At 34.6% G+C, this 25,252-nt stretch overlaps 1 protein-coding gene across 4 annotated transcripts in view; it reads right to left on the bottom strand.

Moving 5' to 3' along the window:
* PEX1 (peroxisomal biogenesis factor 1) overlaps nt 1–25,252 on the bottom strand; it is a 66,487-nt gene that overhangs the window by 24,116 nt on the left and 17,119 nt on the right. For 2 of the 4 annotated variants that reach the window (XM_081288424.1, XM_081288426.1), the window contains exons 1-11: nt 24,979–25,195; nt 18,841–18,984; nt 15,555–15,638; nt 14,712–14,826; nt 13,845–14,614; nt 11,181–11,300; nt 7,442–7,565; nt 7,099–7,214; nt 6,207–6,289; nt 4,711–4,843; nt 1,440–1,536 (exon numbers count right to left, since the gene is read on the bottom strand). In XM_081288424.1, coding sequence (XP_081144550.1) covers nt 1,440–1,536; nt 4,711–4,843; nt 6,207–6,289; nt 7,099–7,214; nt 7,442–7,565; nt 11,181–11,300; nt 13,845–14,614; nt 14,712–14,826; nt 15,555–15,638; nt 18,841–18,984; nt 24,979–25,107 — 1,915 coding nt within the window. In that variant the 5' untranslated portion in view covers nt 25,108–25,195. Of the gene's footprint in view, nt 1–1,439; nt 1,537–4,710; nt 4,844–6,206; nt 6,290–7,098; nt 7,215–7,441; nt 7,566–11,180; nt 11,301–13,844; nt 14,615–14,711; nt 14,827–15,554; nt 15,639–18,840; nt 18,985–24,978; nt 25,198–25,252 lie in introns of those variants that run through there. The other 2 variants (XM_081288425.1, XM_081288427.1) reach the window with 2 other exon arrangements.

Genomic DNA, 25,252 nt, shown 5'->3' with positions numbered 1-25,252 from the left:
ATGTGGGAAAATATAAAGGTTCAAGATTCAGGTAGCCAGGCATGGTGCTACATGCATGAAATCCTAGTTACTCAGGAGGCTAAGACAAGAAGACTGAAAATTTGAGGTGAGCCTAGGAACTTGTTGAGACCCTGTCTAAAATATAAAAAGAGGAGGGATGTAGCTCAGTGGTAAAGCACCTCTGAGTTAATCCCCAGTATCATTAAAAAAAAAAAAAAAAAAAAAAAAAGATGCAGGTAAAAGTGAACATTGAACTGGAGAGATACTAAAATTATTATATCTAAATTGCAAAACTGGCTTCAAATTTACTGGTGAAGTACAAAGTTTCAATTTTCAAAGAACAGAAAGTATACTATACAAATTCATAAGCTGATATAAAGATTTCCTGTTAGACCTAAATTAAAATTTTCCCATGTGGCTTCAAGGTGGACTCTGAGGGACAGTGCTTCTAAAATCTCCTTTATAACAAATGAAATAAAGGGATTTTAAAGGCTATTTTTTAGTTTCTTATTACATCATAGTTAAAAAAAATGACTAGTTGTGACTATTTGGTAGTAGGGCTAAAGAGGAAAAATTAACCTTTCAAAGTAAAACCTTCCCAACAAATTGTTTTAATTGAATAGATAATAATGAAAATGACTTTAAAAGAACAAAAGTGTCACTGGGCAAGGTGGTGCACATGCCTATAATCCCAACAGCTCAAGAAGCTGAGGCAGGAGGATTGCAAATTCAAAGCCAGCCTCAGCAAAAGTGAGGCAAAGAGCAACTCAGTGAGACCCTGTCTCTAAATAAAATACAAAATAGGGCTGGGGATGTGGCTCAGTGGTTGAGTATCCCTTAGTTTAATCCCTGGTACCAAAATAAAAGAAAAAAAGAACAAAGGTGTCATATGTTAAATTGTAATTCTCTTCATTGCTGTCCACAGGGACCCACTTACCCATCCCCATAATAATTCAAAGATTGTGTATACCCAGAGTGTATTAAGTGGTGTAAGTTGGAATTTCCAGAAATACAGTCTAAAAGGGTTTTAGCTAAAAAAAAAAAAAAAAAAAAAAAGGCCTCCATCAAATATTAAATATTAAAAGGCCAGACTTGAGCCAGGCACTGGCCTGTAATCCCAGTGGCTTTGGAGGCTGAGCCAGCCTCAGCCAAAGCAAGGCACTAAGCAACTCAGTGAGACCCTGTCTCTAAATAAAATATGAAACAGGGCTAGGGATGTGACTCAGTGGCCACGTGCTCCTGAGATCAATCCTTGGTACCAAAAAATAAACAAACTAATTAATTAATTAATTAAAAGGCCAGACTTAAAATCTGTAAGGACTTTCAGTGACTAAATGATAAGCATAAAGTTAAAGATTAGGCAATATCTCTATTTATTAGATTAACAGTAATATTCCTATTAAACATGGAACTTACATAGAATATTACTACATTCATACCTCGTAAAGTTTTACAGTCAACTATCTCCACATAGGCATCCAATATGTCAAATGCTTCTTTACAGATTGCTTTGGCTAAAGTTGATTTTCCACTTCCCTAGAAAATAATTGCTTCATCAGAACTCACAATACATTTAATCACAGAAACAGATTCTGTCATTGTAGCAACCACCAAAATTCAGCCTTATCAATCAATAAGTGGTAGCTGCAGTGTGGGACTCTGGTGCTACTAGCTTGATCTTTAAGCCGCTAAGGTGCTAGGAGTTCAATATAAATTAGGTTCATTATAGTGCACAGAGAATGAACACCTGATTTTTTTACAACTTGTTAGTTAAAATAACCACTAATATTTAAATCAAAATCTTTAAAAACAGCTAATGCTTTATTACTAATAGAAGGGAATAATATATACATTAATTAAATTATTATTCATTTTTCTATTATCTTAACATTAACTAATTTAATTTTTTTTTAGTTGTAGATTACCTTATTTATTTTTATGTGGTGCTAAGGATTGAACCCAGGGCCTCACACATGCTAGGCAAGCACTCTACCCTAACTAATTTTAATTAACACATTCTTAATGATTCATGATTACTTGTGACTACCATTAGCACACAGTGCAACCTTCAGTCTATTACTGTTTACTTTTACATGCATTGGCTCTGTACTATGTGTTTTTTTATTTCAGGTAAAATATTTAGTTTTTCCTCTTCATAAAATAATATAAAAAGCAAAATAATTATTCTTGGATTATTGAAGAAAGGTTAAAAAATCTGTAATCATCTCACTCTATAGAAGTAACCATCATCAATTCTTTTGATATTTATCCTACTTCCAGACATTCTGTATTTTATGAAAATTTATAAAAATGGCACTAAATATTCATGAAATATTTTTTAATAATATGATTTTTTTTTGGTAGTTCAGGGGTTGAACCCAGGGCCTTGTGCCTGTGAGGCAAGCACTCTACCAACTGAGCTACATTCCCAGCCCCTAACAATCTGATTTTTGAAAGTTAGGTTTTCTTCACTTTTTTCCCTATTTTTTATTGGTGCATTATAGTTGTACATAATGGTGGAATCTGTTGATTTTTTTCTTAACAATATATAATTGTCCTCTTTCCACATCAACAAATATAGAGCTGTACTGGCTCCTTGGTACACAACCCTGTGCACATACAAAACCATACTATGTTTAACAAGGGATATACTGAACTATGTTTAACAAGTTCCTTCTAGTACACATTTACGCTGATTCCAATTTTAACTATTATAAAGTTAAAATAAGTATCCCATGTAAATTGATTTGACAGATTATACCTATATCCTTCGAATAAGTTACCAGAAGAGGAATTATGCTATCAAAAGGTAAACAAATCTTAAATTTTGCTGAACAATGCAATAGTGTTCCCTAACAAGGCTGAGTCTAATAGGTATCTATAGTTCCTTTATTATCAGTTTCTTCCCTCAATTTACTATTATTTCTCATCATTGTCATTTGCCTAATTCCAACAGCCCTGCAATAGGACTGAAAGTTTGAGATCAGCCTCAGCAACTTAGTAAAGCCCTAAGCAACTTAGTGAGATCCTGTCTCAAACTAAAAAAATAGAAAGGGCTGGGAATGTGGCTCAGTGGTTCAGCAATCCTGGCTCAATCCTCAATATCTACCCCCCACAATTTTTTTAAATTAAAAATGCACAGAGTGTACCCTTGCCATCAATACGGCATTGGTTAAGAATAAGACAGTAAAGAGGTACAACTCAGTGGGAGAATAAGACAGTAAACTCCTTAGAAAGGCCAGGAACCTCAAGAAAGTCTGTCAAAGATTAAATAAAATATGGACTTGGATAACTCAGTGGTAAAGAACTTGCCTAGCATGTGCCCTTGAGGCCCTAGGTTCAATCTCAAGCAGCATAAGAAACTACAACAACAACAAAAAAAAGACACAAATAACCACTATTAGGCAACAGCATATCAAAACAGATGCTGCAGGGATTAAAACATAATAAGAGAAGACAACTTTATGCTTACAGATTTGACACTATACAAGAAATGGACCAAATTCTTGAAAATCACCAAGTATTTGTTAGCCAAGATAAAAGAGATTACCTGAATAGTCCTAAAACCATTAAGAAAAATGAATTTGTAATAAAAAAGCTAATGATAAAGGATGTCTAGGCCCCGATGGTTTCACTGGAGATTTTACGAAACATTTAAAGAAGAATGAACCAAAAAACATGTCAAAGGAGCTGGGCGCTGTGGCTCAGGAGGTTAAGGCAGGAGGATTCAGAGTTCAAAGCCAGCCTCAGCAACTTGGTAAAACCCTAAGCAATTCAGTGAGAGCCTGTCTCTAAATAAAATACAAAATAGGGCTGGGGCTAGGGCTCAGTGATGGAGTGTCCCTTATTTCTATCTCCTGTATATCCACCAAAAAAAAAAAAAAAAAAAAAAAAAGACAATAAGGGATCACTTCCTAACTCATTTTATATGAGGTCAGTATTACCCTGATAGCAAAACCAAACAAAGACAGTTCAAAAACAGAAAACTATACACTAATTTTTCTTATAAACTTAGATGCAAAAAAAAAAAAACAAAAAAAAAACCTCAATAGAGCCAAGCACTGTGGCACCTGAGTATAATCCCAGGGACCTGGGAGGTTGAGGCAATAGGATCACAAGTTAGAGGCCAGCCTCAAAAATGTAGCAAGATGCTGTCTTCAAATAAAAAATTAAAAGGGGTTAGGAAGTAGCTCAGTGATAAAGTGCCCTTGGGTTCAATCCCCAGTACCAAATCAAACCAAATAAAAACCAAAAACCCGCCCCCAAAACTCAACAAGAACCTCAGCAAGTAGAACTCAGCAATGCATAATGATATACCACAATCAGGTGAGACTTATAGGCATGCAAGGCTGGTACAACATTAAAAAATCAATCAGGTTGGGGCTGAGGATAGCTCAACTGGTAGAGTGCTTGCCTTGCATGCACAAGGCCCTGCATTGAATCCCAGCACCACCATCAAAAAAAAAAAAGAAAGAAAGAAAGAAATCAAATCAACTCCATCAATAGTCTAAAAAGGAAAATACATATAATCATATCAATTGACTAAAAAAGGGTAAGGAGAACATCACTCTTATTCATCATCATTACCTAATAACAGGTATACAAAAATGTTAATGAATTTTTTTACCCTGTATAACAGATGGTCAATGAATAAAGAGAGAGTAATCAGAAGTTATAGTGAAAAAGAGCACACACATTTTACTGATATACCTTTCCTCCAGTGAGTAAAAGGGCTCCATTCCTAAGTCCTGCAACAAGGGACATCAACTGCCGAGAAAATGGGCGTCCCAGCAGGCTATGAGTGATGTGCTCCATGGAGGATATGCCTAAGGAATTCACTCCTCTGCAAAATATTGTTACGTCATAAGACTGAAGCAAGATAAAATCTATCAATAAAAAAATGTTAAAACTTCCCTTCCTGGTGTCATTAATGAATTTTAAAAGACTAAATAAAATCTTAGAAATTCTCATTTACTTAAGAGAAAGTATACTGATTATAATGCTACATCTGATTCACAGCTTTTAAAATTAGTTTTATTACTTTAAAACGTGCAGTAACAAACAGTATTGCCCTAATAGGATTAAAGGATCTGTCTTGGCATACATAAACATTCTCTAACCCTTAAAAAAAAATTTTTTTTACATTTGCAAAATATTTTTTTAATTGGTTGTTCAAAACATTACAAAGCTCATGATATATCATCTTTCATACATTTGACTGAATTGGGTTATGAACTCCCATTTTTACCCCAGATACAAATTGCAGAATCCCATCGATTACACACTCACATTTTTACCTAATGGCATATAAGTGACTGTTGTATTCTGCTACCTTTCCTATCCCCTACTATCCCCCCTCCTTAAAAAATTTTTAATTTGGTAATCAATATAGTAAGTGGGTGCTTCTGAAGTGCTTAAGATAACTGAAGACTTATTTCCTCTTATACAACAACTCTGAAATCCTGTTTCAACTTGTAGATTATATAAACATGAACTCACTTCTTGACTTCTATGACAATTTCACTTATAATGATCGAAATGTAAACACTTAGAATCTGAAGATATTTTTCTTTATAATAATGCATACTATATTGTACTTAAACATTTTTACTTTATGGTTTAATTCTTTTACTAAAACATTTACAAACTATATAGAAAACTACATCACTACTACATCTACTAAAAGCTTCTAAAGAATTCTAAGGGGTAATATTTATATGAGATTTTCACATATTATGTAAGAAATAAATTAAGAGGAGGGTTTTTTTTTGTCTGAAAAATTGAGAAAACACAAATAATCCCAATTATTACAATAAGACAGTGAAGGAATAACTTAATTTGAAATATTTTAAAACATTCAACTAATGTTTTTAGATTTAACTTTCAAAATGCATTTATTTGCTGTAAGAATTATTGTTTTATTTAAGCACATATGATCCATATGATATCTGGTTGCTTCTCACAAATCAATTTTTTTTTCATAAACCAATTCTTGAAGTCAAATTTTTAAAAAGCTTCAAACTTCTATCTAAGAAGACATGGGAAATCTCTACTCTATCTGTGAAGACAGAGACAATCCTGGAAAAAATATCTACTAACATATAAGTAAGGTCATTTGCTGGCATTAGTGTTTACACAAAGAAACCCTGCCAGAAATAATATCAAAACATGTCTTCAAACATACTAGTTTGGCCATAACTTCTTACCCCAAAGAGTTCAGCTTTAAAAAAGGAAGAATAAAGTCAATTTCCTCACTGTTTTCTTCTTTTACCATAGGATCTAGAAGGACCTATAGTAGCAAGGAAAAATTAGTTTTACATTTCAAAGTTATGTCTTTTGCCTGTTTTCTTGGGTCCCAGAAAACTGAACTGCTGATTCTGTTACACCAGAGAGAATAGATAAATTGTGCATGCAATATCATTAACTAAAACATGCTTATAATAACACTTTTCTCACCCAGGGAAGATAAATATTTATGGTTAATGAGCAGAAAGAATATTATTGCCTTAACATTTTACAAATGTCTTTACCTGCAATTTTGATTTGTGCAGCACTTATTCTTTTCACAATTGTTACATTTGTATCTTCTCTGAATTATATTTCAAAATCAAAAAAAGTCTAGTTATAAACCACTGAAATTCTAAACAACTAGCACAACTTCAATTCTATCAGAAGAGCAAATATTCTATCTAAAACACATTCTAAAGTGCCTGCTCTTAAAATACTTCTGGAAGAAAACTGATCTCATATTAATTGTGAAGAGTTGTAAATTAGAACTGTCAAAATAATACAACAAAATTGCATGTAAAAATATGAACAGGAGAATTTTAAATCATGATTCACTTGCCAGGTAACACACTCAACTCTATTCCTGAAACTTAACTGTGCTGACACATTGATTTTGAAATTTAGTAAAAGTCAATAATTTATATCAATAACTTATAGCAATTATACAAAATATTTTAAATCAAGTTATTCCTTAATCTTATCATTTGGGTTTCAAATACAATTTAGATTGCAAGGAAATTCATACTTTATTATCAATAAATTACATATTACAAATATTGCTTTATGAAATATTCAACAGTATATAATTACTTGTATTGTGGTCTTCTGTAGCAGATTAGTACTCAACAGAAAAATATTTTTTTCTTTTTCTTTTTCTCTTTCTTTTCCCCAACAATGAATTATACTCAGAGAGAACTCTTTCAACCCTATTGATAAAAGAAGTAATAAATTGGGAGTTGGTACTGAAATTGAGATGAATTAATTTAAGATTTTAAATATCAACAATATTTAAATCAAATCTTTAATACATAAAAATCTGTTTAATATCATAATTGTTTCACTGGTCACATGTGACTCAAGTTGGAAAAATAATTAAAAATTCTATATGACTACCTCAGTAGAAAAAGAATGTCCAAAAAGCAAATTTACCTACCATCTTTCATTTCCAGCTTAATAAATTCTTCCTCTGATATTATCAGAGGAAGCAAGGTGGTAGCAGACTGCTGTAGCCATGAATAGAACACAGCTTTTACATCTTCTTCACTTATATCTTCAGGCTACCAAAGAAAAGGGAAGAATAGCAATTAATCATCCTAATATTAACACCCTTATTTTAACATCTTCCTCATAAAATGCAAACCTTAAATAAACAAAACCAATACAGGATGTTCATATTTTACAAACATAGACTTGAGATTTGTCATTATAGTTAGTATGCTGAGTATAGGGCAGCATGAAGGAACATTGTGTTAAGTGGCAAAATTGAAAACACTCCTTTTTCCACATCCAGAGAAACAAAAAACATAATTTGACTTGCTTAATAACCCCACAGCATTCCAATCCTATTTTCCCTCGCCTCCCTCTCCTATTAAGACAGGAAAGCAAAATCCTCCATTTTCAGCTTGCAGCTGGATTTGTGACTTCACTCTGGTCAATGGTGTGCAATTAGCTATCAGAAAGGGCTTTTTTTCCTAATCAAAGAAACTGTGCAAAGAGGTTTTTGCTTTTTTTTTTTTTTTTTTTTTGCTTAGTGGAATGTGGACCTTATGTCTTATGCCAATGCTGTGCAGACAATAGCATGGCAAACTTTTTTTTTTAATATTTATTTTTTAGGTGTAGATGGACACAACACAATGCCTTTATTGTTATGTGGTGCTGAGGATGGAACCCAGGTCCCGCCCATGCTAGGCGAACACTCTACCACTGAGCCACAATCCCAGCCCCTGAATGACAAACTTTTTACATCTAAGAGGAGAAGAGTCAAAGCTGAGGATGGAGAAGAGAAAGACCAATGGAGTCTAGATTGTCAATGGCATGGTTTAATCACCAAGGAAGTCCTTCAAACTCCCGTGTACAAGAGAAAGAGAAAGCCCTTCTATGCTTAAGTCATTATTTATTTTCTTTTTTAAGCTGCCCACAGCCCAGATATACTAAAAAACTGGAGTATTAATAAATCATTCAAAGGTAGAAAGAAATTCTAAGAAAAACATGACTTATTTTTAAGTTTTTAAATTAAGCTTTTAAATCTATTCCAAATTAAAAATCAGAATTAATTAAAATTCATCTAGAAAAGATAGTAATATTTGCCTAGGAAAACAGACCTCTATTCTACCATTTCTCAAACTATTTCTGATCCATTTCATACATAGTCAAGCTTAGATCTGCTGATGAAGTTTAGTTAAGAACATGATCACAGGCCTGGAACCCCAGTAACCCCAGTGCTTGCCTAGCATGTGTAAGGCACTGGATTTGATCCTCAGCACCACATAAAAATAAAATAAAGGTATTGTGTCCATATAAACCAAAAAAAAAAAAAAAAAAAAAATATATATATATATATATATATATATATATATATATATATATATTCTTAAAATGATAATAATAGCTGGACACAGTGGCACACATCTATAATCCCAGCAATTCAGGAGGTTGAGGCAGGAGAATCAAAAGTTTGAGGCCAACCCTGGCAATTTAGTGAGACTCTGTCTCAAAATAAAAAATTTAAAAAAGGGCTGGGGATGCAACTCAATGGTAGAGCACCTCTGTGTTCAATCCCCAGTACTGCACAAAGCAATCAATCACAAAAATAGTTACTTCTTTGGATATTATTGGACAATGTTATTAAATACCTAAATAATAAATTGAGAACTATCTGAAATTAAAAATTTGGGGACTAGAAAGCAACCCATAGTTCCTTCAGAATAACTTCATATTCCAAATGACATAATCATAATCCAGAGAGACCTGCCAAAGATCAAAGCTTCCACTAAAATATGCAATTAAGAATAGGGAAGGAATTTTGTAATAATACCTGATTACTAAGACCAAAAAAAATCTAATGATCAATAAGTATTTAAAAAAAATTTTTTAGTTGTCGATGGACCTTTATTTTATTTATTTATATTTAGTGCTGAGAATTGAACCCAGTTCCTCACACATGCTAGGCAAGCACTCTACCATTGATCTACAACCCCAGCCCCTATTTCTTTTTTCTTTCTTTCTTTTTTTAACATATGGGATCTAGTATTTGAAAAATACCAAGATCATTAACCAAAAAGTTAAAATAAAACCCTGTGCGTGGTATAGTCAATGGGTTAAATGGTCAATTACATACTGCTAAGAAAATAATATTTATTTTATATGTCTTCCTCTTCTCTAGTCAGATAATACAAATTAGCTTATCTGGTGTTTCATCAACTAGAAAGTTGTTAAATTGGTTTTTCCACAGCATAACAACTATCACAATCCTGAGAAATCAAAGTGCCATCTCAATTATCAGAAAAAGTTTAAATCATGTTTGAAATTTCTTAAACATATAATGTAATAATTGTTTTCCTATATTAATAGTAATTTGAGGACTAGTAACCCAAACTGGTACATATGACATTATTTAAAAGGTTTCAAAATTAAGTTTAATATTTCATTTCCTAACCATATCAATTTCCAAAGAATTAACTGATTAGAAAAGTAAAACAGGATAACCCTCTTTTAGGCTATAACACAAATATTAAAATGACAGAAATTTTAAAACTTACATAGATGTGGCAAAAATCTTTTTTTTTCTTTTTTTGGTAATACTGGAGACTGACCCAGGGCCTCAAACTTGCTAAGCAAGTGGCTCTACCACTGAGCCACATTCCAGCCTTTTTTTTGGAGACAGATTCTAACAGATTCTAAGTTGCGCAAGTTGGCATCATCCTGTCCCAGTTTCCTGAGTAGCTGGTATTACAGCCATGTGCCACCATGCCTGGCAAAAATAACAATCTTTAAAAAAAATTATATATATATATATATATATATGTGTGTGTGTGTGTGTGTGTGTGTGTGTGTGTGCGCGCGCGCGCGTGTGTGTGTGTGTTTAGTTGTAGCTGGATACTACGAAATAACTTTATTTTATTTATTTATTTTTATGTGGTGCTGAGGATCCAACCCAGTGCCCCCATGTGCCAGTCTAGTGTTCTACCACTGAGCCATGACCCCAAGCCCAAAAATATTAATCTTTTAAAAGACAAAATAACCTGTAAAATGTAGAAATAACCCAAGTGTCTATCAACAGATGAATGGTTAAAAAAGGTTGCTTTTTTTTTTTTAAGAGAGAGAGAGAAAATTTTTAACATTTATTTTTTTAGTTTTCGGCGGACACAACATCTTTGTTTTATATGTGGTGCTGAGGATCGAACCCGGGCCGCACACATGCCAGGCGAGCGTGCTACCGCTTGAGCCACATCCCCAGCCCGGTTAAAAAAGTTTTACACACACACACACACACACACAAACATTTGTATGTGTATGTATGTATGTATATATATATAAATAATGAATGTATATAAACACACACGTGTGTTTATATATACATGTATAAACACCTGCCATGATATGGCGAGACTTTGAAAAAGACTATAAGTAAAATAAGTCGGATACTGAGGAGTCCTTACTTAAAGAATGCAAAGTTTCTATTTGTGGTAGCACAATATTATGAACATAGTTAATGCCACTGAATTGTGCATTTAAAAAATGGTTAAAAATGGCATGTTTAATATTACACATTTTTTAAGATAATAAAAAAGAATACTTGTCCTTCTAGCAAAAAGAAGCACACATTACTTAACAAGAAACTTCATAACTCATATAAATAAATATTTTGATATAACATATATATTTGAACTCACTAAGTTTTCTCTAGGTTGTAATTTTAGAGATCTTGGAATTTTAGGGGTAATTTCCACTGCAGTTATTTTGACTACTGCATGCATTTCTATATTTAGTCTCTTTCTCAAGTCATCAGGAATCTGAAATTTAAAAACAAACAAAAATACAATTATGTTCAAAGCTTAATAAAACAAATCTCATAGCATAAATACTGATATTAGCGTCTATGAATTCAGGTGACTTATAGAAACTATCATGACAAACAGCCATCTTAATTTGAGCTTCTATAACAAATACCGTAAACTGTATGGCTTATAAGTAACAGAAATTCATTTCTCACAATTCTGGAGGCTGGGAAGTCTAAGATCAAGGTACAGGCAGATCTGGTGTCTGGTGAGGGTTCTCTTCATAGTCCTTCATGTTGAGAATACCCTTCTTGCTATGCTCCACATGGTAGAAGGGGTGAATAAGCTCCCATGGTCTCTTCTATAAGGGCACCAATCCTATTCACAAGGGCCTCATCCTCATGGTCTAATCACTGCACAAAGGTTTCACCTCCTAATACTATCAGCTGGGGCGTAGATTTCAACATATGTATTTCAGGGAAACACAAACATTCCGACAATAGCAATAATACAATCAGATGGAAGTACAGGTATTGTTATAACATACACATTGTAACTTAACCCAATTTTCTTTGTTGTTGTTGATATAATCTTCAGAGTTAAGAGCTTTAAATGAACGTATCTGACTTTATCCACAATACAAATATTTTAGACCATGATACAACTATATTCAAATTAAATGTTACTGGCAATCTTTGAGCAGTCTTTATCTGTGAAAGTTAAGAAACAATAAAAAAGATGAAGTGGACAAAGGTAATTACAATCTGCCATATAATTAAATTCAGACAGAAACTTAATCTAAAAGGCAAAGAGTAAAATTTCTCATTCCCATTGATGAAATATTCTAAAATTAGATTGAGATGATGGTTGCACAGCTGTTATACTAAAACAAGTGAACTGTACACTTTAAATTTTATCTCAATAAAGATATTAAATTTTTTTCTCATCTCCCTTACCAGTAAGCACTGAAAGCATAAAGACTTTAATCTCACTTTACTAAATGTGTAAATTTGTAAAATAGCAAGTATGGACATATTAATGGTAGACAAAAGCATAAAAACTCAAGGTGCATATTATCACTTAACGACTAATACATTTTAAACATTACACAGTGTATACATATATGAAAACATTACATGGTACCTCACTAATATGTACAATTTTATGTATCAGTTAAAAATTAATTAATTTTATTTTTATTTATTTATTTTTTTTAGAGAGAGAGAGAGAATTTTAACATTTATTTTTTAGTTTTCGGCAGACACAACATCTTTGTTTGTATGTGGTGCTGAGGATCGAACCCGGGCCGCACGCATGCCAGGCAAGCACGCTACTGCTTAAGCCACATCCCCAGCCCAAAAAATTAATTAATTTTAGAAAGACAAATTTAACTAAGTTTCCTGTTTTTAAAAACAAAACACTGCACAGGGTATAAAGGCTCAAATCAACACTAATGTGTTAGTTGTATTTCCAAGTTATCAATTTTGACCTCTTAAGTAAAGCCTGTTTGAATACCTAATAGCAATTACTATCACTTCTCATTCTTTGCCCATCATTCTTCTTCATGATGAACAGGAAGTACAGACTCCTTATTGCTTTCTTATGTGGTCCCCAGATATTTGCCATTGGTACTTCTTCACCCTCTTTTCACCATGATTTCAAGGAACTAAAAGGAGATTCCTATCTAATGGCAAAAACAACTAAATCACAACTTCAGTGTCAGAGAATGTGAGTTTGAAGATGCAGTGGGATCTTGTAAACCAATGGTTTAAAGCTAACAGAAATAACAGTTTGGGGTCAAATAAATTAAAACCAACAGATTAAAAATTTTTAAGTTACTTGCATAAGGTAACTTAAAAAACAGGTAAAACCATGAGAGTAAAAGAAATCTACAAAGACGACAACTATCCCCCTTGATTTTTCTTCCCCTTGCTAACAGTTTCCTCCATCTAATCACTATGAAGCCTCCCTTCTCAGTGATTCAAACAAATGAGACTGGTGACTCATGTCACATAAATTTCCTCTCTCTGCTTTACATAAGTCAAAGAGGAAATACCCAGCAGGGTAAGCAGCTTTGGGATGTCCCAAGCTAGGTACCATTCTGGGCAGCAAGTCTGTCTCATGTCCTGGTTCTCTCCCTACACTAGGCATCTTCACAATATATAAAAAGTCCTTTTTGGGCTTTCAAGAACTTGGAACAAATCCTCTGCATGTATTAAAGATGTAAGGCTTTGTAGGGCACTCCATGTTGAGCATGAACCTAAGATTCAATCTGTCTGGACTTGAATCCTAGTTCTTTCCCTTACAAGCTATGCAACCCCAGGCAAATAATTTTGACCTTTCTGGGACTATACCTATCCAAGTCTACTTGTCTGGGAAATGTACAATCTTTACCCAAATAAGAACTTTTAGTGCAAGCAGAAATATGTTACCTCAGTAATTTTAGATACTGTATTCCTTATTGGTTTTTAATTTATGTATAAAATATTATTCTAATTCAAAATTAGGGGAAGTTTAAGCATCTTAAGTTATTCCCTAAACTATAAAATTCATACTAACCCAGACTTTCCCAAGATGGAGAAATTCTACATTTTTGGTGTATCTTATGGTATTCTTCAATTCCTCCAGTCCATTCCAGACTACCTTTAGCACACAAGTCTTATCAGCTTCTTGACCATGATCTGTGCTAATCTGTTTTTGATCCAGTAGCTCTGATATCTGTTTCTCTTTTTCAGGTGACAGGATATTCTGTTTTGTTTTACTTTGTTGTTGCTTTGGAGAAAGTAGTTTAACTAGTTTTCCATAGGTCACAGTAAAGCTGGGCTCCATATCAAAATATTCTTGGTCCCATGGAAATACATGAATGGCACAGTGTTTGTGAAACACAGAAGTTGCTGATGTCCTGTGTATACTGGGAGGCTGAGATTTGCATACTCTGAATATATTGTCTAGTGGAACAACCTTTGACTGCGTATTTTTGAATGCACTGATTTCAGTTGCACCCCAGGATATTTCTTGTTTCTTCTCAGATCCAAAAGAAAAAATGTTACCTATCATAGTCCATAAGCTTGGTATTGATGATGAATCAACTGAAACCTCTGAGTCTGTCTCATTAGTCCCAATGACTCCCAAAGTATTTGACTGAAGTTGCTCGGTTTGAAATTCTTCTGTTATTCCTTTTTGTCCATCTCCTCCATAAAAATAAAATTTTCCACTTATGTCATCTGCTTTTGAAAATGTATTCTCTTTGGCTTGGCGTGTTTTGGGCTGAATAAGGAGTTTGGTGTTAGTTTCCAGCCTTCCATAAGTGGCAGGTGGCATTAGTGCAACTATGTAGAAAACAGAGCTCATTAGTGGATATTCATTTCTGCTTTGGACTCAGTGCTACGTTTAGAGTACAATGGCAAATACTATAACAGCACCTACCAATCTGGATAAATATGTAAGTTTGTTGATCCACCCAAACAGGAAAAATAGCTTTTGGAAAAACTATCCGAATCTGATCTAGAAGATGCTGTTCCAGGGAAGCAGCATGCAGCTCCTGGAACCAAGACAAAAGATAATTAATTCACTTTACATTTTGTCCATTCCATGTCTAGTAAAGAAATCTCAATTCATTCTTTTTCACTTTAATAAACCTTGAGTATATCTATATAACTTGATTATCTATAAAACATGTTATCTATATATACATATAGATAACAAGAACATACTACAGTGAAGCTAATTAACATATCCATCATCTCACAGTTACCCATTTTTCTTTCTTTTTTTTAATGTGGGAAGAACAATTAAAAATCTACTCATTGAGTATAAATCATGAATACAGTATAATTTTTAATCTATAGTCCTTCTCTTAAATATCTGTTATCAATTCATTCTTATAACCACATCCACTCAGAATGAGGCTCAGAGAAATCCTAAAGACACTGATATTTTGAGTAGTTTAGCCTTAAAATGAGATATTTCCATTCCTTCCTTTCTTTCTTGTGGTACCGAAGATTGAACCAGGGATAATCTACTATTGAACCACATCCCCAGCCCTTTTATTTTTTAAGACAGGGTCTTACTAAGTTGCTGAGGCTGGCCTCCAACTTGTGATCCTCCTGCTGCAGCCTCCAAAGTCACTGGGGTTACAGGCATGTGCCACTCTGCCCAGCTGTAAATACCTTTTATCCCTGGTACTGATGATTGAACTCAGAGCCTCCCACATACTTGGCAAGCTCTCTACCACTGAGCTATATCTCCAGTCCCTTATTTTTTCTTTACCAGTATCTCCCAATCATCTGCTGAAAGGGGTTCCACCTCCACTTGTTGACAAGACACCACATGAGAACATGGCTTGAGAAACACCTGAAAAAAATAAATAAAAAATTTAAAGCTACTTTAAAAAAACTTTCCTGTATTCCTAGAAAATAAGTTCTTTCTTCAGGTAAGGGGCCTGTGTGTGTTTATCTATAATCATTCATGTGACAAATATTTACTAAGTACTTATTTTTAGTTAGGCCTTGATGTACTCAGTTGTTTCACAACTAATTATAGAAAAAAGGAAAATACATACAAACACAAAATACTTTTTAAAAATAAATCAGAATAATTAAAAGAAAAGCATACGTTAAAAAAGGAAAAAAAAAGAATGCTGTCAAATCATGTCTTAAGCTAATATAATACTCTTGTTTCTATAAGTTTTGCTATTGTTGGTTTTATAACTCACTTTAAGCCATGCTGTTTCTAGAAAAATGAAAAACACTAAAATAGAGATCAGAGACAATTATTAAGAAGCATAATCCTTCATAGCTGGAAGTAAAATAAGTCAAATACCTCATCATTCAAGTCTATGAATATATGAAATGCTAATATGTCTCAATAAGCTAGAATCTAGCATCTTACTTTTTTCCCCCTTCTATGGGCATTTCTGGGGATTAAGGGAATAAAATCCAAAGCCATTGAGTATTAAACATTCTAGATAAACAGCTCTTCCTCTCTGCTTTTGTGAACTGGAACAGAATTTCCCTAGGTACTTCATCCTATACTCCCTTAGTCAATTTAGCCTCATACTTCTTTTACATTCCATTGAAGGGGATGATTCTGGAAGAAACACAAAGCAGCTTCTGCCTATCAAAAAGCTAAAGACTCTGGTCTAGCAAGTTTACTTTCTTATTTCCACACTTTAGAAGACAGTGTCTCAGTGACAGTGCTACAAAGGAGGATCTGTAGAAAATCAGGCAAATGTCACTTAGAAGCAAATGAGAATTAAAAGCAAGTAGCACTGTTTGAAGTACTAATTAAGACATCTAAATTAGCACTAGGAAACTGATGTTTCCCATAGGAAAAGTGCAATGTATTTAAATCAAGCTAAACTGTATCTTGCTATGTAATCCTGAGCAAAATATTCCATTTTCCTAAGTTTGTACAACGAGGTACTACAGTTAATGATTTCTCAGGTCTTTTAGAGCCAAAACATTAAGATTCTCACAAAAATTTAGGCTCAGCTGAAGTCTAGTGACCTATTCTCATTATGAAATCATGCATAAATAAAATTAGTCTGTGTTCAGAAAACATTAAAAGGATATGGCACCATCATGTAATGTTGTGGGAAATTTGTAATAGAAAGCAATTTAGTCCCATCTATCACAATTTTAAATGTACATTCCACTGCACATTATAATTCACATTTTAAATCTTTCATTATTACATCTATAAACTGAGTACCCTAGTCCAAAAATCTTAAAACTTTCTGAAGAGAAGCTTCAAATTTTGGAGCATTTCAGATTTCAGACTTTTGGAATAGGGATGCTCCAAGGGGTAAAAAGTAAAAAGTCTATGAAAATATTCCAAAATCTGAAAATCTGCAAAATATGAAATATATCTGGCCCAAGCATAAGGGACACCCAACCTGTATGTACAGGATTCTGAAGAAGCACAAAGCAACTCCTGACCAACAAGAAGCCAAGGACCCCTGGCCTAGCCAGACCTCTTTCTGCTCTTATCAATGATTCCATTTTTTTGTTTTTGTTTTTAATACCGGCAACTGAACTCGGGGGCATCCCCAGCCTATATTGTATTTTTTATTAGAGACAGGGTCTCAATGACTTGCTTAACACCTCACTTTTTGCTGAGGTTGGCTTTGAACTGGAAATCCTCCTGCCTCAGCCTCCTGAGACACTGGGATTACAGGTATGCACCACCACATCCAGCTCCTATCAATGATTATTTGGGAAACATTGGCTTAGTAGTATTACCACCACAGAGAATCATATATACATAGGAAGATTTGATCCATATTACTTATAATACAATTGGCCTTCTGTATCTGTAGGTTCCACAACTGCAGATTTAACCAACTATGGATAACATTTAGGGAGAAAAAAAAAAAAAAAACTATGCCTGTACTGAACAATATATCCTTTTCTTGTTATTATTCTCTGAACAATACAACTCTTTACATAGCATTCATATTGTATTAGGTATAACCAGTAATCTAGACATGACTTTAAGCACACAGCAGGATATAAACAGGATACATGTAGATATGACATGATTCTATATAAGATACTCAAGTATCTGCAGACTGCAGTATCCATGGAGGTCCTGCAAAGAATCTACTTCAGATACTGAGGGATGACTGCTCATGGAAAGTTGTGTGAGATATATATATATATATATATATATTTATATAATAATATATATTTATATAATATATGTTTACACATTTTAAAATATTTTATTAGTTGTAGATGAACAAACTACATTTATTTATTTATTTATTTATTATGTGGTGCTGAGGATAGAACCCAGTGCCTCTCACATGCTAGGAAAGTGCTCTACCACTGAGCTACAACCCCAGGCCCTATGTGATATATTTTGTAAGGTAAAAACTGCAGAAAATAAGAATGACCTCATTCTTTAGATCCTAATAGTGTAGTGGGATTCCAAAAAATAATAAATGTTTGTTGTTAGGTGGGGGTTAGATAAAGGGAAAAATTATTTCTTACTTTCAACTGTAAAATATTTATAATATAAATGTATTACTCCTATAGTTAAAAAGAATAAATTGGGGACTGGGGTTAAGGTTCAGTGGTAGAAAGCTCACCTAGCATACACAAAGCACTGGGTTCAATCCTCAGCATCGCATGAAATAGACCTGAGAGCTTAAGCTTTGTGGCTTACAATTTAAGCACATTAAACTCATAGGCAAGACAAAATAGTAAGACCATAAAAGGTTAGAAAATATGTGTGAAAACAAAGAAAGTGAAATTTGATAATAGTAAAACCTAGTCATTCATAAAGGAAAAATTATTTCATAAAAACAAAATTTGGAAACCTGGAAAATGAATAAAATAATAAAATAAAAGTTGAGTAGGAAACACATTTAACCTGAAGATAATGACTTAAAGACAAAGTACAATGTATTTGAATATCCTAGATGGGTTACAAATTAGCATGTAAGTCAGGTGTCATCTCACTTCCTTTAAAAAAAAAAAATCTGAACTTTTAATTCTATTTCCACTGTTATATTATTAGAAGAAAGTCACTGTCATCATTATGTGCTTACCTGTTCCCCATTTGAGAGTCCAAGTTTCTGACCAACTTGTCTATTTATTTCAGCCACATTTTCACCTTGATCATTAAAATGCCTGCCTTCTACCCAGCTCAAGAATGCAGGCTGATGACCCCAGGCTACTTCTATTGCTTGATTCTATTTGTATAAGGAAAGGGAGAGAAAACAATTTTAAAAGTTTAATTTCTTCCAAATTAATATAAATTATTACTGCAAGTCACACACCAAACAAAATCTCTCTAGAAATTGATACCTTGGTTATCCACATTTATCATAGCATTTAAAAAGCTATAACCCTTTCTAACACCCAACACCAGTGACGCTATTGATGAAACCAATATCCCTATATTCCTATGACAGCATTATAAACTGATCCAACCATTTCAGAATTCAAAATGGCAATATGGGTGGGGTATATAGCTCAGTGGTATGGTATGTGGCCCTGGGTTCAATTCCCAGAAAACCCCCAAAATGGCATAGGTAGACAAATGAACTTACATAGCCTTTGAGCCATATATAACTACTTGAGTATTCAAGTTACTAAGAAGAAAAAACAAACCACATCAGAGGATATCTGCACTATTTTCTACAATAGTGAAAACTTGGCACTGTCTTAAATGAGTATCAATAGAAAAACTATTAAATAACCTAAAGTCTACTACTTCAGCAAAATATGAGTCAACAAGTACACTAGTCCCCATGTAACTGCAGTTCTGATTTCCAGTTTCTGTTACACATAGTCAACTGTGACCCAAAAATATTAAATGGAAAATTCCAGAAATACACAATTCAGAAGTTTTCAATTGTACACTGTTCTAATATAGTAGGATGAAGTCACTGTCTGGTTCTGTTTTGTGTGGGAAGTGAATCATTCCTTTGCCCAGTATATTCATGCTGTATATGCTACTTGCCTATTATTCACTTAATAGTTGTCACAATGAATGTCTTGGTATTACAGTGCTGAGTTTAAGTAACTTATATTTTATTAACAATGGTCCCAAAGCACAGGAGTAATAATGCTGGCAATTCAGATATGTATGCCAGAGAGAACTTAAGGGTTTCCTTTAAGTGAAAAGGTGAAAATTCATAACTCAATAAGGAAAGAAAAACTCCATGTGCAGAAATCGCTAAGATCTACAGTAAAAACAAACCTACCTATGAAACTGTGAAGAAGGAAATAGAAACTTATTAGTTTTGCTATCACACCCAAATCACACCTCAGTGCATGGTAAGTGCTTATTTATGATAGAAAACGCATTAAATTTGCGTATACATTTATAGGAAAAAATGGTAAATACATGGTTTAGTACTATCCTTGGCTTCATAGAATGAAGGTCCTGGAATGAATCAACTCCATATAAGGGTAATTATTCTAAACACATAATGATCTTTAAAAATGTTAACAATATAATTCAGAATTATGAAACACCAATTAGATGGAATATACAATCTCTTATAGGTTGACTGATCAGTAATAAATACATAACGTAAAACACAAAAGAATAAACATGAGGGAAGGTCCCTCTTCCCAGAGATAATCAGTTAATAACTTTTTATATGCCCTTCCAGAAATGTTATGTTATGCAGCTTCTTAAATAGCTTTTAAATTTCACAGAACTATGGAAATATATGTGAAAAGAGCAAAATACAAAACTTATTCTCATTAAAATAGAAATTAAGCTGAGCATGATGGTACATGCCTGTAATTCCAACTACTCAGAAGGCCAAGGCAAGAGAATGACAACAGGGCTCAAAATAAAATAAAAAAGGATGGGTCCTATGTTCATATATGAATACATGACCAGTGAAACTCCACACCATGAACAACAGTTTAGAATGGGATCCTAATTACAACAGGTTATACTCCATGTATGTATGTGTCAAATACACTCTACTGTCATGAGTATCTAAAGAGAACAAATAAATTAATTTTTTAAAAAGGGATGGTATAGCTCAGAGGTAGACCACCTGCCTAGAAAATATGAGGCCTTGGGTTCCACCTCAAAACCATTACAAAAACAAAAAGCAACTATATAAAATGTCAGTTTGTGGCCAAGAACTAAAAACGGTTTTTTTATGATTAAAGACTTATGCTCATTATAGGAAAATATATGAATATGGAAAGAAAATAGGAAATTATTGATATTTCCCTCAGAAAAAGACAACCATGTAAACAATGTCTATTTCTTACTAAATTTTTTCTATGTGCAAGTTAATTTTTTGCACAGTTCTGCATTATAAGCAAAATTTAATATTCTTTCCCCGCACCTAACATTGCATCATGAGCATTATCATACAGGTATCATTAAAAAAAAATTTTTTTTGGAGTTGAAGATGGACAGAATGCCTTTGTTTGTTTATTTTTATGTGGTGCTAAGGATCGAACCCAGTGCCTCACACATGCTAGGCAAGTGCTCTGCCACTGAACTATAGCCCAGATCCACATATATCATTTTTAATAAAAAGTAAATACTTGGTTAATAGCCATCAAGACTTATCATCTTAGGAATCTTCAGTATTATTAAATTCATTTTTATCAAAATAAATTCCTTAAAGTTAAAATACTAATTATCAAATTTATTCACATACACTAAATTTTACTACCTTATATTTCTTTAAATAGGACAAATTTCAAAGGACCTTTTGAGGCAATATAATGTACTTTAGCCATGTTATTAAAATTGTGTATACCTGGAGGTTGTTACACACTACTTAGCTGTGACATTATTCTAACAATTTTCACAGAATGGCACTTAACTCCAGCTAACAAAACCTTTCAACTGAGTAATGTTTGATAAAGTAGAAACAGCCCTGAATTTGGGATCAAAAGTCCTCAGTTACATTTCAGCTGTAACTGTGTGAGCTGAGGTTACAAGAGTAAAGGTGAAAAAGCCCCAGATGCCTCTTTGGGGTTTCAGGCCAGAGACAAACAATCCAGATCAATTCTATTTAATATGAAGAAACTTTTAAAACCAGAGACATTAAGTAAAAAAATATGAAATGTGCCCTGAAATGTCAAAAAACAAACAAAAAAACCCTCCCCAAAACCTGTCAGCTCACTAGAAAAAGGAAAAATCAATTTTATTACATAGAAAAAATTGCTGGGCACAGTGGTACACCCGTGTAATCCCAGTAATTTGGGAATCTGAGAAAGGAGGATCCCAAGTTCAAAGCCAGCCTCAGTGACTTAATGAGGCCCTAAGCAACTTATCGAGATCCTGTCTCAAAATGAAAAGGTTTGGGGATGTAGCTCAGTGGTTAAGCACCTCTGGGTTCAATCCCTGGTACCAAAAACAAACAAACAACAACAACAACAAAACCCTAACCAAACAAACAAAATCCCCCAACATCTTACAATGTACAGGTCATCCCCCTAGAACAAAAATTTAGCCAGCCTAAAATGTCAAAAAGGCCAAGGATGAGAAAGCCTAGTTAAATATCTACTTGAGTATGCAGTCATCATCAATTTGGCAATAATACTTGAAACAGAATAGAGTATAATTAATTAGATGTATCACATAAACAATCCTGAAGTTTCCAAAAGAAGACCAATGCAGGCAATAGAATCAGAAAGCTTCCTGAAGAGAGCAGGATTACATTGTTGTTGTTGTTTGAATTTTTAAAATATTTATTTTATTTTATTTTTTTTTAGTTTTTGGCGGACACAACATCTTTGTTTGTATGTGGTGCTGGAGGATCGAACCCGGGCCGCACGCATGCCAGGGGAGTGTGCTACCGCTTGAGCCACACCCCCAGCCGAAGGATTACATTGTTTTTAATAGCATGGCACTTGTATGGAAGAAAGAAAACTGTCTTGGGGAAGAATGGTACAAATAAATGAACAGAAGTGTGAATGAGATCCGTTAGAGAAAAACAGTAAGAAGGCTAGTCTGGATGACAGAATGAGCTGTAGACAAGAGGGAAAATTAAATGGATGAAAATGGTACTGGCCTAACAGTTCCAGTTGATGTGTACAAGTAGGAAAATGATCTACATACCTAAGGTCCTTTTTCTATCAACATTCTATGATTCTACATCAGTGGGTCTCAACTCCTCCATGCATCCAAGTGACCTGAGATTTTTTTTAATTACAAATACTTGCAGGGTGTGGTGGTGCATGCCTGTAATGTTAGCTGAGAAGGATCTCAAATTCAAGGCCAGCCTAAACAATTTAGGCCCTAGGCAGCTTGGTGAAACCCTGCCTCAAAATAAAAAATTTAAAAGTCTGGGGATGTAACTCAGTGGTTAAGGCCCACGATTCAATCACTGGTACAAAAAAAAACTTTTAACAAATAAAATACTGATAAGAATACCATGTGAGAATAGCAGGACACAAAATGTGTCTATGTATATAGGACCGTATGAATGTATGTATGAATGTATGTATGTATGTGTGTATGGATGGATGGATGGATTTTTATCTATCTATCTATCTATTGGTGCTGGGGGTTTATTTATTTATTTATTTATGCATGGGATTTTGAACCCAGGGCCTTGTGCAATGTGAGGCAGGCACCTTATCAACTGAGTCCCTAGCTCTAGGACCTCATTTTTTAAAAAATAAAGATTACAAAGAGACCTAGATTCAAAGTGTTAGTATTGGTTATCTCTAGGTTCTAGGATTATGAGTAACTTTATTTTGTTGTTAAAAATGTTCACAAAACATAAGCATTACTTCAATAATTGGGGGTTGGTTATTCTACTGATATAAGTCAAGAAGAAACAGCAATTTATTCTAGGGCTGGAGATATTTAAATTTAAAAAGATGCCCATTAATTAATATTTATGAATACTTCTTGACTCAGAATTTAAAACAAAGATCAAGATCACTAAAACCTTTTAAACAGTGATGAATGTAATGTAATGTAACAACTACATCTAAGGAACAAATCAGAGTTACTGTAAAAAGATTTCGTATAAACTCTTTAGGAGGACAGTTTATTTCTATGAACTAATTAGGTTTGGATCTGAAAACACACTGAAAATCTCGTACAAAGTTGACAGAGCACTAAGCCAAGTTCTACCCGGAAACTGGTGATTGCCTCCTTGGAGCCATGGAGAAGCCTGTCAGTGTAAAACAAACAAATAAACAAAAAAAACCTGCCTACTTAGTGGCAAAAATAAGTAATAGCAAGATGAAAGGATGGAAAGATGGACAAAAATATCTGGAAAAACAGTTACAGGAAAGTGGCTTAAGATGAAAAGTGGGTTCTTTATTGCAAACTTTTAAATATTGCAAACTCTTATAGGTCAAGAAGAAACAGCAACATGTCTTGCACAGATTCGCCAGTAGTGGGTACCGGACAAATATTTCAAATATTGCATCCTTTTGCTACTGAGCAAACTCAAATTCATTGAGACCGTGTGTACCAATTTTTAATTATGAAATCTGCATGCTGGGCTGGGAATGTAGCTGAGTGGCAGAGCCTTGCCTAGCATGTATGAGGTACTTCTGGATGCTGGGGGGGTGGGGGGGAGCGGGGGAAGGATGTGTATCTCCACCAGTGGTTAGAAATGTGAAATACCACAACCACCACATCCTGACCTCATAAGTCCAAGTAAACCTAACTACGTATATGATGCAGGTATGGGCATAATTCCACTGCACATTCCTGGCACCACTCGGCTCGGTTCGGGGTTGCCAATGCAGGGAAGAGTTATTATTCTATGACCCTCTCCTGCTCGTGGGAGACGCGGCACTCAGTCCTAGTTAACCTACACGCGCTCTACAAACCAAGTCTGCCCCTAGAGGCCCGAACTGTGGCAGTGCGGGGACTTGGCAATCGCCGGCGAGTGTGGGCACTTTAAAATAATAAAAACATACAAATTCTCAAGAGCTTTTCCCATCTGGAGTAAGGAATGTTCCTGGATGGAGAGGATTTTTAGAATACTAGGATGTTTCAAATCCTACTTTAACCAAAGTGTAAGATATGGACTGTTAACCTCGGGGCAGCAGAGACTGCCCGGAACTGCCCTGCGCCGTCACTCCGGCCTAGAGCGATTCGGCAACGTCCAGGAGACCACCGGGACCCGGCTGAGAGAAAAGAACTCAGCGGCCGCCGCGTTCCGGGAAGGCCTCGGCCACGTCCGATCCCAGGTTACCGTTCTGGTGTCCTGAGGTCGGCGCGTTACCTGCAGCAGATGCAGCTGAGCCACGAGACGCCGCGGTAAATGGAGAAAGCAGTCACGAGCGTTGGTGAAGGCCACCGTCACAGCCACCCCTGCTGCACCAGCGCCCGTTAGACGATCGCCGCCCCACATCTTCCCAAACCACTACTCCAGGACCGCCCACCCTGGCGCGGCGTCTGACCCCTACCCCGGGCAGGCCGAGGGCGTTGGAGCCCGAGAAGATCGATCGGCTCCGCCCCCTACGGCTTCACTCCCTCTCCCGCGGTGAGTCTCACCC

The sequence above is a fragment of the Spermophilus citellus genome, assembly GCF_964194105.1.
Source record: "Spermophilus citellus genome assembly, chromosome: 3".
Classification (NCBI taxonomy): domain Eukaryota; kingdom Metazoa; phylum Chordata; class Mammalia; order Rodentia; family Sciuridae; genus Spermophilus; species Spermophilus citellus.
The sequence above is the reverse complement of the archived record's forward strand: the minus strand, read 5'-3'. Positions and strand labels throughout refer to the sequence as shown.